Source organism: Bubalus kerabau, chromosome 2 (genome assembly GCF_029407905.1).
Source record: "Bubalus kerabau isolate K-KA32 ecotype Philippines breed swamp buffalo chromosome 2, PCC_UOA_SB_1v2, whole genome shotgun sequence".
Classification (NCBI taxonomy): domain Eukaryota; kingdom Metazoa; phylum Chordata; class Mammalia; order Artiodactyla; family Bovidae; genus Bubalus; species Bubalus kerabau.
In genome coordinates, this window is record NC_073625.1 from 120,922,773 (window position 1) to 120,935,491 (window position 12,719).

General features: G+C 43.9%; 1 protein-coding gene and 1 long non-coding RNA gene across 10 annotated transcripts in view; one reads left to right on the forward strand and one right to left on the reverse strand.

The window, feature by feature from the left end:
* LOC129643715 (uncharacterized) overlaps window positions 1-2,498 on the reverse strand; it is a 29,068-nt gene extending 26,570 nt beyond the window's left edge. For 2 of the 4 annotated variants that reach the window (XR_008710446.1, XR_008710447.1), the window contains exons 1-2: window positions 1,819-1,888; window positions 1,204-1,331 (exon numbers count right to left, since the gene is read on the reverse strand). This is a non-coding gene — a long non-coding RNA (uncharacterized LOC129643715). Of the gene's footprint in view, window positions 1-1,203; window positions 1,332-1,818; window positions 1,889-2,359 lie in introns of those variants that run through there. The other 2 variants (XR_008710449.1, XR_008710448.1) reach the window with 2 other exon arrangements.
* Window positions 1,341-12,719, forward strand: part of MB21D2 (Mab-21 domain containing 2) — a 124,924-nt gene continuing 113,545 nt past the window's right edge. The window contains exons 1-3 of one of the 6 annotated variants that reach the window (XM_055568685.1): window positions 2,953-3,562; window positions 4,133-4,271; window positions 7,416-7,560. Coding sequence is in view for 3 of the 6 variants with exons in the window: in XM_055568682.1 (XP_055424657.1) it covers window positions 4,061-4,271 (211 nt within the window). In the remaining 3 variants the exon portion in view is untranslated. The other 5 variants (XM_055568682.1, XM_055568681.1, XM_055568683.1 and 2 more) reach the window with 5 other exon arrangements.

The following is a 12,719-nucleotide window of genomic DNA, read 5'->3' on the forward strand; positions in this document are numbered from 1 at the left end:
TACCACTGAGCCACCTGGGAAGCCCAAAGGAATGACCTGCCTTAGTGCTTATTTAGATGGTAGTCTCTATTGATCTTTCCTGAGTCATCTGACACACTCTAGAAACCTGCGCTTTTATTACAAGTCTAAGATACTCTTTGTTGTTGTTGTTAGTCGCTCAGTCCTGTCTGACTCTTTGCAAGTCCATGAACTGTCTCCTGCCAGGCTCCTCTGTCCATGGGGTTTCCCAGGTAAGAATACTGGAGTGGGCTGCCATTTCCCTTTCCAGGGGATCTTCCTGACCCAGGCATCAAATCCAAGTCTCCATTGCAGGCAGATTCTTTAACGTCTAAGCCACCAGTGGATCTCCCAAAACACTCTTAAATATCTTCTATAATTATTATGTTTCTCTTCACCTTCCTCTCCATTTCCATTCTTTCTCTTAGGCCATATAACACACAGGGAAAAATAAAAGCCTACACAAATAGAAGCAAAAATACCTACATTTATAATAACTCAAGTGATTGTTGGGAAACCATAGATAGCTTTTGTTGTTGTTGTATGTGCATGTCTGACTGTTTGCGACACTGTAGACTGTAGCTCGCCGAGCTCCTCTGTGGAATTTCCCAGGCAAGCATACTATAGTGGGTTGCCATTTCCTACTCCAGGGGATCTTCCTGACCCAGAGATTGAACCTGTGTCTCTTGCATCTCCTGCACTGGCAGATGGATTCTTTACCACTGCACCAGTGGGAAAGCCCATAGATAGTTTACACTGAGATATTTTATTGTAGCACGCAAATCACCTAAATGTTGACTTCCTGGTCTTTGAGAGATGATATTAATTTGTTCATTCATGCTACTGCTGCTGCTAAGTCGCTTCAGTCGTGTCCGACTCTGTGCGACCCCATAGACGGCAGCCCACGAGGCTCCCCTGTCCCTGGGATTCTCCAGGCAAGAACACTGGAGTGGGTTGCCATTTCCTTCTCCAATGCATGAAAGTGAAAAGTGAAAGTGAAGTCGCTCAGTCGTGTCCAACTCTTAGCGACCCCATGGACTGTGGCCCACCAGGCTCCTCCGTCCGTGGGATTTTCCAGGCAAGAGTGCTGGAGTGGGGTGCCATTGCCTTCTCCGGTTCATTCATTAAACACATTAATTAAGTCATAAGGTGAGCCAAGAAATGTATTAAATGTGGTGTTTAGGAAGGTAAAGAGACAGCACTTACCTTGAGGAGCTCAGTCTACAGGAACTCAGAGGTTTAAGTTTCCCAAAAGACCAGTTCAGGAAATTATGATCTGATCCTCTCCCTGTTTTGCCAGTTGGACAAAGGATATTTGTATCATCATATTGTAGCTGTATAAGAGCATTTAAAAGGTATTTAGTTTACTGTTCAGGACATTATTCAAACACACAGACTCACTGAAGGTCAATAACTCATAGAATTCTGATCTGGCTGATGGAAAGTGAGCAGATAGTGTCGAAGAACAGGGAGACCATTTGTTGACTTCCTTATTCAAAACATCCAAGACTCATGGCTGAGGGACAAGGCATAATTCCTACTACCTATTTTATCTCTATGACTATAAGTATCACAAGGAGGAGCATTGGATCATTCACACTTTGGAAAATTAACAAAGAAAGAGTGTCTTGAATTTTTGCCTGAATTCTTTCAAACTCTATTAGGTTGGAGGTTGTTGCTTGAATGGGTGAACTAGTATTATTCTGATCCATGAAATGATTGTGCCTCAACCAGCTGTCTTGCTGATGGCTATCATTGATCCTGAGAGAAGAACTGACAGATGGGAGTGGATCGATTTGTATCGTGGTTCCAACCGCTTACATAGTTTATTCCACTGCACAAATAATGGCAATACTCTCACAGGTGAGAAATCAGGGCAGCACAGCAGACCTGCAAAAGCCAGAGTTTTAAGTAACTCCCTCATCAGCGAACCAGCATTCAGCTGGGCATGTATATTCCCTCTTTAATATCAGCTGGGTGAGAAAGCTTGTTTCAAAGAGAAGAAAACCCAAAAAGAAATTAACTGGTTATGCCAAAGTTCTCATTCAACACCTGATGCAATAAACACTGAGGACCTTTGTGCAGGGACCAATCTGAAGATGAGTAAGATGCAGTCATCCTAGGGAAGTTCATAGTTTGAAACTTGCATTAACAATGATAAAAGTAGGTCAGAATTCATCAGCGGCATATGAAAGTTTCTGAAAGGGTGCAGTGGAGGTTCTAAGGAGAAAGATGTTGCCACCAGCTTGGGGGAGGGTCTTAGGGAAAGCTTATAGAAAAAAGCATAGAAAGAATGGACTCAGTCATTTAATTTGTAAAGAAAAAAAGAAATTACCAATTCACTTAACAAAAACTTTTTTACCCTTCTCCTCCATGGTTTGTTGTTGTCCTTGTTTTAGTTGCTAAAAGTTGTGTCTGACTCTTTTGCTTGGACAGAAACCCTGGCTAGGCTCCTCTGTCCATGGGGTTTCCCAGGCAAAACTACTGGAGTGGGTTGCCATTTCCTTCTCCAGGGGATCTTCCAGACCCAGGGATTGTAGTAGCTAACATTTAATTAAGCACTTATTGTGTCAGGTATTTCACTAAGTGCTTGGCCCACTTTATTTCATGTAATCTTCAAAACAACCTATGAGATAGGAATTATCACCTCTATTTTATAGGAAAAGACAGAGCCTGAATTAACAGAAGAGTTTGTATTCTTGGCTATGAGAACCCAGGTAAGAAAAAGCTCTTATATCCAGCCTATGGGATAGAGACAAGTTGGATTTTGGAGAGCTAGCGAGGAAGATAAACCTTTTCTAAGATCGCCGAGTCGGACACTGCTTAGCAACTGAACAAGGAGTAGGAGGCCTCCTAAGTGTCTGAGTCAAAAACCTCATAAATGGTAAAAACATCTGAAGGACCTTGGACTTAGGTAGAATCTGCCTTGTTGAGTATGACTCCATCTCAGGAACCTTGTCTTTTGTCTTATCACTGTCCACAGAGATTCTAGCACTCTGCCTGGCAAATAGTAGGAGCTCAAATTTTATCTGTTTGAATGAGAATTTTCACCACGTCATTGAACATTCACTAGAACGTGGGGCAATTAATTATGTTCCCCTTCCTCACGCCTACACTTTGGTTTTCCTATCTTAATATTGGAACGGGCTGAACTTCATTAAGACACTATATTAAGTTTAATAAGCTGTTATCCAGGAAAATTTGATTACCTAGGGCAAAAGTAGGAATACTATAGTGGCTAATGGGAATGTCTGTACGGGACAGGGAGGACACTCTATTTTATATGTTTAATCCTAATATTTTTGGCAGTCTGTGCAGAAGAGGGCAGAAGGTTGGTTTTTACATTCCTTAAGGCGGGCTCCTTCACCATCTAAAGGCGCTGGAATTCTTGAGACGGAAACCTCGCATAGGGATGCCCTCGCCCAGGACACCGCCCTTAAAATCAGACAGAGGAAGACTTCTTTCTCCTTGAAGGCGCTTGACAATCCCTGCCCCCTAAGGGAGTGGAGGCAGAAAAGAATACATCTACATCTCTCACGTCTGCCCGAGTACAGATTGGCAAGTGGTATGGAGCGCAGACCTCTGTCATTTATTTATTTTTCTTTCCACTGGGTGCGCTGTCCCTTTAAATGGGGGACGCTGGTGCTGGCTCCGTAACACCGGAGCCGGCAGCTTGTTGATTTCAGAGCTGGTGAATTTCACATTGTTTCCACTTCACTTTCCTCGCCCGGGGGAGGCTTAGGTTGGCTCTACAACCGCTATAGTCCGGGCCAGCGAGGGCCAGGGGAGGGCAGGGACCTACTGCATCTGGGCCGGCTTGGGGCCGCAGGAAAGGGTGTCGGGGCCACACACGCACTCTCGCTGCAGTCCAGATCCTCCTGAAGCCCGTACGCCCGGAGCGCACCCAGCCGGGACCGCCCGCCTAGACGCCGGCCCGCCAGCCCGCCCACGGGCCGGGGTCACAGCCAAGGAGCCGACGAGGGGAGGAGGCCCAGGGGGGCTGGGTGGGGGGGCGGGGGTGGGTGCTGCCGCCGCCGCGGAGCTGCTACTCGGCGCGTTTTGTATGAAGATGGCGGCTCCCACCGCCAGCAAGGCAGCCTCCCTGGGCTGTAACAACAAGCCTGCGTTCCCGGAGCTGGATTTCAGGTCGGGAGCTCGGGTGGAGGAATTGAACAAACTCATCCAAGAATTTACGAAGCACGACCAGCGGGAATATGACGACCAGAGAGCACTGGAGATTCACACAGCTAAGGATTTCATCTTTTCCATGTTGGGTAAGGAAAAAGAGAGGGGTGTGTGTGTGAGAGAGTGATGGGAAACAGGGTAAAGAACCCATTCCCCCTTCTCGTGCGCTCTTTCCTTATTTTCTTCCCGGAGCCAGGTGCCTGGGGGTATAACCCATCTCAGTTCTGCCTTTTCCATTCTTTCTGCGCCGCAACCTGAGCTGCCTTCCCTTCCCTCCTAACTATACTTTGCCCCGGGTCCCTTTTCCGCACCGCCCCCGATTACTGACTCTTTTGTTAATTTCTCGCCGACTGGGGGTGGTAGGCAGGTGAAGCGTTGGTGGTGAAAGGGCTCACTGTTGCGGGGAAGCCTCTGGAAGCCGCGCGGTCCAGATGAGAACCCGCGGCGCCTTCAATGAAGGGATTTGTCTCCGGAGGCACGGACGTGCTCCTTCCCTGCGCCGAGTCTCAGGTCCTCTCTGGAGCTCGGGGAGCGGAGACAGCTTGGGGCTCTGGCTCGGCTCCCGAGCGACAAGTTGCGAGCAGTCTTGCGGCGCGGAGCTGTCACGCCGAGCCCCCGGTGGCCAAACTTGTTGGGTGTTCCCTAGTAACCCGCTCGAGTAGGCTGGGCGCCCGGAGTTCCTGCAACTTTGATTTGCAAATAGATTTCCCAATAGATTTCCCATTGAAGCGGTTGGAAGCATTTCCGGTGCTTCTCCAGGGTTCTTGCTGAGCTCGGAATTCCTAATTCCCAGCTCGAAAATGACCGCGCTCAGACCTCTGACCCCGAGGATCGCCAGCCCCTTGCTCTTTGTGTTCTGTCTGTTCGCTGGCCGAGAGAGGTGTCCCGGGTTTCGAACCTCGGCGACGTTTGGATTAGAATAAAGCCGCCTCTCCCATCCCCCAGCCTGGCACCTACAGGTCCTTAACAGATTGTTGAATGTTGTGTATAGGAAAATAATTGAGCCGGGCAGGGCGATCGAATAATCCCCTAGTATCCTGTAGTTCGGGGTATTGCTGTGAGAGTCCGCTGGTGGGAGCCTCCCACGTAGCTTGCGGCTCCACCGAGGCAACTCTGGCTGCCATGCAGTACGTGGCCTGGGGGTTAACACTCCACCGAACTGGGACTCCAGTGTAGCGCTGCCTGCCTCGTGTCTCTGTGACCTCTACAAACACATTCTTGGGCAATTTACCAGGTAGTGGAAAATTTCATTGAAAAGGTCTGTGACTGCAGAGGAAGACTTGAGTTTTTCCCTTCGTCCTGCCATCTATTGGATTTCATCCGGCTGCCTCCTCTCGTTGCTAGTCCTATCAGAGTGTACCTTCCGTCTTGGTTTGCGTCCTTCCCACAGCCCAAGAAGTGGGTAATAACAAGTTGAACGTGTGGCCGCGGAGGGTAGTAACGTTTTGGGAAGTTGTATGAAGCACATTAAAACTTGGGGCTGGATTTTTTTACCTTTTGCTCCATTCTCCCCAAGTGTTCCTAGATTGTGTATGAGGTTGGAAAGCACTCTGTTGAGATATTCGACGATTCAGCTAGTATTTAGATAAATGTGGGGTGTGTATATGTGTGCGCGTGTGTTTAAATTACTCCCTAATCTTGTGGTGGGATGGGATTCCAGAGGGAAACTTTACAAGCTTACAAAGCTTTCAGATCTGAAAACCAGCACGGTGCTTGTCAGAAGGGTGAGGATACACAGAGAATGCTCAGGGCAGTTATTTAAGTTGTTTAATCATAGCCTCTCTCTTCAGCGTGTCTAATGGAAATTGCCCGTTGTGTTTTTACAGCCCCCCAAATCAATTCCGATGTCTCTTGCTCTAGGTCGTTCATTAGGAAAAGGTGCTTGGTCACCATCAGTCAGGGATACTCAAGGAGCAGAAAAGGGGAGGCTATGGGAAGGGGTTAAGTTTAAACGCCCAGCTCATTAGGAACTTCTGTGTTAACCCCACAGCTGATACACTGATTTCACAAATTTACCCAGATATGAATGGCGAATGAATTATTGCTTAATTCATTTTGTGTTGAACATCATGAGTGTGTTGACAGGTAAACGAAATTCCCTTTTATTCCTTTTTACCCACTTGATCTTGCAAGAGCGGTCTTTTTCGCCCCCTGGGAATCTGATGTTTCCACCTGCAGGAGAGAAAAATTCAGGAGAATGTCATTTAAGCCTCTTACCCCTCTGGACACTAGAAGGCAGATGGCGAAATGAGCCTGCCTGTGTGCGGTGCTGCATTCATTTGTGCGTTGCTTGCTTTCCTTTAATGAGGTGCTGGCTGCTCTAGACAAGTGAAGGTTTGGCGACAGCAAGGGTCCCTGTGTGGATTTACTTTTTCTAAAGCGGATTTTCGCTGGGCTTAAAAAAACAAAATCTCTTTTTTTGCACTTTGTTTCACTTGCCACAGCTCAGCGTCTTTAATGAATATGCGAATGAGGTGTCTTAATAACCCTCAGCTTGTTAAGGTGTTACAGGGGTGGGACCAGGCCCTTATTTCTGTGAGTTGGGGTGAGGGGAGATGTAACGGGGTTGAGTCCTCCTGGCTTTGTTCTGCCTCTGTTGGAGCAGCACCTGAGGATTGTTAGCAGCTTAAAAACATTATCCCCTCACACAGAATGAAATGACAGGGGAATTTGGTGCAAACCTCTTTAATGGAACTGTGGATAACACTACCTCTCTTTTTAGGCTATTGGCAGGAGCAGCCACTCTCTGTTTGAGACTTTTAGCCCGGAATAAGCACCCCCAGCTTCCAAGATCCTTTTTGTTTTATCTAGATTGGAGGTAACTTTATGCAGAAGAGCAAAGTGGTGATATAGATTGTTGTCATAAACAGTGACCTGTCAGCACCAGGAAACTCCACTGTCCTACCAAAGTGGAGGTCTGCATATGCTGTGGAATAGGTCTGAGCCCACTACTGGTCACACAGTGGCTTTGTGGTCTGTCCTAACATTCTCTGTCCGGAGATTCTGATTCCTTTGGAAGCAGGTGTTTGTGGGAGTCATCTGGATTCGCTTTTTATTTCTCTACACCTTGGTCTTTTTGGAGAATGATTGCTGTTATTATCTAGTTAATATTTGAGAGCCCAGATTGTGGGAGAGGCAGTGCATAATAAACGCCATTTATCAAAATTCAGGGAAATTGCCAGAGTTCATTAATGTTTTAATAATATTTGGTGTTTGCATAATATCTCTGCCAGCTCTTTTGTTATCTTCATTCCCCTGCTGAAGTTGGATGAAGACTGGTTGTATCCCTATTGAACAGATGCAGAGCAGGGGTTACGCAGAAGCTAGAAGAACCAGGAAGAAACAAGCAGTCCATATACTTCCCCTTCAGTACAAATGGTCAGTATCATGGTGTGGTCATTAGAGGAGTCATCACTTACTGACTGCCTTCTTGGTGCCTGGAATTTCACATAACTTTAGGAGTAGGTATTGCTTTCCTGTTATCCAGATAAAGATATTGAAATTTACTAGGATTAAGAATCATCCAGGGTTCCATGGCTAATAAGTGGAAGAGGTTGCTAAATCTCACATTGGCCTGATTCTAGGTCTTTTTTTTTTTTTTAATTAAGAGTTGATGCATTAAATCCAAAGGAGGGACTTTGTTTAAAAACAAAGTATTCCCTCTTCTTTCAGAAATTTGTTTCTGATTTCAGCTGCAAGTATTAGGGTAATCCAGGCAGCATCTGAGGTGAGTCCTGGAGCAATCTGAATTTGAGTATTTTATTCCATAAAAGGATCATTTGTTTTGAATTTCAGGTTGAGAAAATGATGGTCCTTATAATAAATGTTAAAACCTATAGTTCCTGTCTTAGTTTGCCTCTTGCTGGCTAAGTGGTCTTAGTTTTTTCGTCTATTAAACACAAATAATAATAATTTTGTCTATTAAACATGGATAGTAATATTTTCATCTATTAAACATGGATATAGTAATGCATGGTTTCAGAATTGTTATGGGTGCATATGAAGTTACTTTGTAAACCAAAAAGGAAGGTATACAGGATTTTATGATTTATTTTTAAGAAATTGGCATTTTTAGAAAATCTAGTGAACTTAACACTAGAATTATCTCTGTAGCTTCCTATCAGAAAGACTACAGAGTATATTTAGAGGTGACTTAGGAGAAGAAAGGCTCTGGCTGTAGAGGGCATGATTAATTCCAACTCACATTACCATTTGTTAAGTTCATACTGTATGCTGGCCCTTGTGCTAGCTACTTTGCATAAATCTATTCATGTAATTTTTTTTCCAGAGACTTTATAAGGATAAATATCATCATGCCTCTTTTAGAGGTGAAGTAAATGGTATTATCCCCTTTTAAAGATGAAACATTGAGGCTCAAAGAGGTCAAGTACTTATGCCAAGACCATACAGAGGTTGCATTTGAACCTATAAAAGGATGTCTGACCCAAAAGCTCATGTTCCTTCCACTGTATGGGCAGTCTGTTTCTGTCACTTCTGGACCAGACAACCAAAGAGGCCCCACTCCCTGGGGAGTGCTGTACCACTCAGTACCCTGCTTAGCCTGCAGGAACAGAGATGGTCTCTTTTGTCCTGTCTCTTTTCTTTTTTCAAAGCTTTCTATTTTGTATTGGGGTATAGCTGATTAGCAATGTTGTGGTGGTTTCAGGTGAACAGCAAAGGGACTCAGCCATACATATACAGGTCTTTCTTACATTCATGCGTTCAGCAAGTAATTACTGAATGTTATACTGTTTGCCAAACAGTATGTAGGGTCATAAGAATAAAATAGTGAGCAAAAACTTTAATTCATGTGGGAGACTCCTCCCTCTTCCGCTTGCCCATCAACTCCAAAAAGAGAATGGTTTGCTCACTCTTGTCTCCTTTCAGACCCATGGTGTTTCTGAGTGCTGTCAGATCTACCATATTTTTAGGCACTTTTTGTGTCTACGGAGTAGGCCATTTTGAAGCCTTGTCTTTCGGGTGTTTGAGTGTTACTTTTCCTTAATGAATTCATCCAGCTATCTTTACTGAGGGGATTTATTGTGAATCGTTGCTAAGTCTTGGTAACTTCCTTTGCGTTCTAGTCACTGATGTGCGGTGGTATCTGTATAACAGACAAAGTCATCTTTGAAGTCTGTTCCAGCTCTGAAAACATTATGCATCTGGGGCAGGGAAGTCCCTCTACATTTATTTTTGCTTCTAGTTTGAGTTGGTTTCCATTCTCCCTCCACAGTTCTAGGCAGTCACTGCCCTTCATGACAGAAGAGCCCTGGTCTTTCCATGAGGCCTTGTCGTGCCAGCCATTGGGTGATGCGTTGCTTGTGATTAGACTGGGCCCCTTTTGTATTCACAGAAATAGTGGACTCTCGTATGTCAAACCAGGAACTTGTCATTGAATGTTAGCTCTTTAGACTCTCCTGGAGCTTTTTAACAGTTTGGAATCTCTGATCCCCTTTCAGACCTATTGAATCTGAATCCCTAGAGATCCCCAGACTGGCTGCTCAGCACTCCAGCATCCTGTCCCATGTTCAGTTCAGCCTGATGCTGTGCATTTCTGGTTCAGTAGAGCTGCACATACACACAGTGAGCTGATCCTAGTTGACTTTTGAGACTAGAACTGGGCTGCTGAGCCTAACGAGCAGTTACATCTGCTGCTTCTGGGAGATAATGCTGGAATCCTTCCCCCCGGGACAGAGACAGGGAGGCATAGTGATTGAGATGAGAATGTTTCTTTTATGTCAGAGGTTGTCATAGGGTTTCACGTTATTGGATAGTTTCCATCAACAGCATAACTCTTTGAAGTAAAGAAGTATGGGGAACTCTAGAATTGGAAAAATTCAGGTATTTGTCCAAGTTTACCGGCAAGTAAGCGACATAGCTGGGACTTAACCAAGGTCAGGCTGTTGCAAAAGCCCTTGCTTTCAACGATGATACTATTCTGCCTTCTCAAGGGACGGGAGAACTGGACTCTAGTCTCAGCTTCTCCAGTTACTTTCTCTGTGACTTTGGGCAAATCACATAACAGACTCTGAGTCTCAGTTTCTGAATAGTTAAGTTGGGACAAATAATTATGCCTACCTCCTGTGTTCAGGTGCATTCAGTGCTAAAGCTGAAGATACAAAAGAAGGATGTTTCTGAGTGCTAGTACCAGCTCTGTTTTATACTGTGTGGAATGTGTGCTACCATAAATCACCTAATATTTTGGGGTATTTTTTGGCCCATTTTCCAATTACAGAAAATACAAAGATAAAAGTAAAATCACCTCTGAATTCTAATTATTATTAATATTTGATGCACAATTCTTTCTGGGCATCGATGTTTATAAAACATGCTTACAGTCACTCATACTTGCATACAGTTTTACATAATCCTATTGCATATATATGTATATTTCTTAATAAACTTACCAACATGCTGTCATCTACTCCACTTTTAGAAAGAAACTATATATAACCTGTGGAAAGATGTTTTCTAGCCTCTTTCACTCATTTTTTATTTAAAAAAGATACTGTTTTGGAAATTACAGGACACTTTGTAATATAACGATCGAGGGATGAAGAACCTTCTTGTTGGTGAGATTTGAGGGTTTGGCCTGCCTTACCTGAATATCTCTTTTGTTTGGGCCATTTTCTCTATCCGAATTTGTTAACTTGGGTCCTTGGAAACAATAACTTTGAATCTCTGAACTTGAAAAGGGAAAAATTACATCTTTATTTTTATTGACTGCTAAAAGATGCTTGCTCCTTGGAAGAAAAGCTATGCCAAACCTAGACAGCTTATTAAAAAGCAGAGACATCACTTTTCCAGCAATGGTCCATATAGTCAAAGCTATGGTTTTTCCAGTAGTCGTGGCTAGATGTAAGAGTTGGACCATAAAGAAAGCTGAGTGCCGAAGAATTGATGCTTTTGAACTGTGGTGTTGGAGAAGACTCGTGGGAGTCCCTTGGAGTGCGATCAAACCAGTCAATCCTAAAGGAAATCAAACCTGAATATTCATTGGAAGGACTGATGCTAAAGCTCCAATACTTTGGCCACCTGATGGAAAGAACTGACTCATTAGAAGAGACCCTGATGCTGGGAAAGATTGAAGGCAGGAGGAGAAGGGGACAACAGAGGATGAGATGGTTGAATGGCATCACTGACTCAGTGGACATGAGTTTGAGCAAGTTCTGGGAGTTGGTGAAGAACAGGGAAGCCTGGCGTGCTACAGTCTATGGGGTCTCAAAGAGTTGGACATGACTGAGCGATTGAACAACAACTGCAGTATTTCATTTCCTTTCATTATAAAAGTAGGTAACAGACCATAGTAGTATTGGCACTATCTATGTATTTTGCTTTTGTTGCCAAAAGAAATCACAGACATTGTCATTTCATATTACAGACGTTTACAGATGTCTCAAAAAACACTCATCGCTGCTTTGAAATTATGGTAGATGTTAGACTTGCTGCTAGATTTTATTGACTGCATTAATAAAGAATCACATATGGTACTCTATCACATATTTGTCTTTTTTAAAGTAAGTTTTGTATTTTAATACCAATTATTTGAAGTCCTGTATGATTTTGTCGTTCATTTAAATATACTGGTTTTTTTTTTTTGTTTTTTTTTGTTTTTTTGCAGGGCTTCTTAAAAGCCTGTTCACAGATGCAGTTGAGAATCTCAGCTTCTAAAGAAATCTTATCTCTGTTTTGTTTTCTTCTCCCAGCTCAAATGCCACTTGACTCATGAAGCTTTCCTGTATTTCTCCCAGGAGGAAAAAAATTTCCTTTTCCTCTGTGTTCTTCTAACACCTGGTCCCCTTTTCTAGCCCTTGGTGCACTATTCCCCATGCTATAGGCTGAATATTACCTGCTCACTTATCTTTGCAGCACTGAATGGAGTTATGTAAACTGTAGGTACTAACAGAGTTTAGTCATTTGATGCATTTTATTTTATTTTATTTATTTATTTTTTCATTTGATGCATTTTAAAAGAGCCCTTCTGTGCAAAGCTTCTTATTTCAGGCAACCCTGGGAAAACCCAATTTTTCAGGATTCTTGCCTGGAAAATCTCATGGACAGAGGAGCCTGGCAGGCTGCAGTCCATGGGGTCGCAAAAGAGTCAGACACAACTTAATGACTAAACAGCAATTTAAGGCACGGGCGCTTTCTGACATTGTCTCTTTATAATTGCCACCTCTCATTAAGCCATATTATGACAGCTTCTCTGGAGTCAAGGATGGAAATCTTGATCTGGTCTCTGTTTATAGTAGGGAAGTTTCTTCATAGATTTTAATAATTTATCCTTGAGACTTAGGGCGCTTTAAGAGATGTCTCAAGTAATTGCTGTAGCTTGTCTGAGAGCAGCAAATGGTGACTTGTGGGAACGTGCCCTTTCTCGTAGATCCAGATTTTTCTTCCCTGGGCATCTGGGGTACTTGTGAACCTCCTGCATGCCCATGCTTGGGGCTTTAAAAGATGCACAGAAAGCATAAGTCATCTTTCCCATGAAGGTGTTCCTTGTACTTATCAGTCAGCCTCCAGGTGTTTGGATGCCT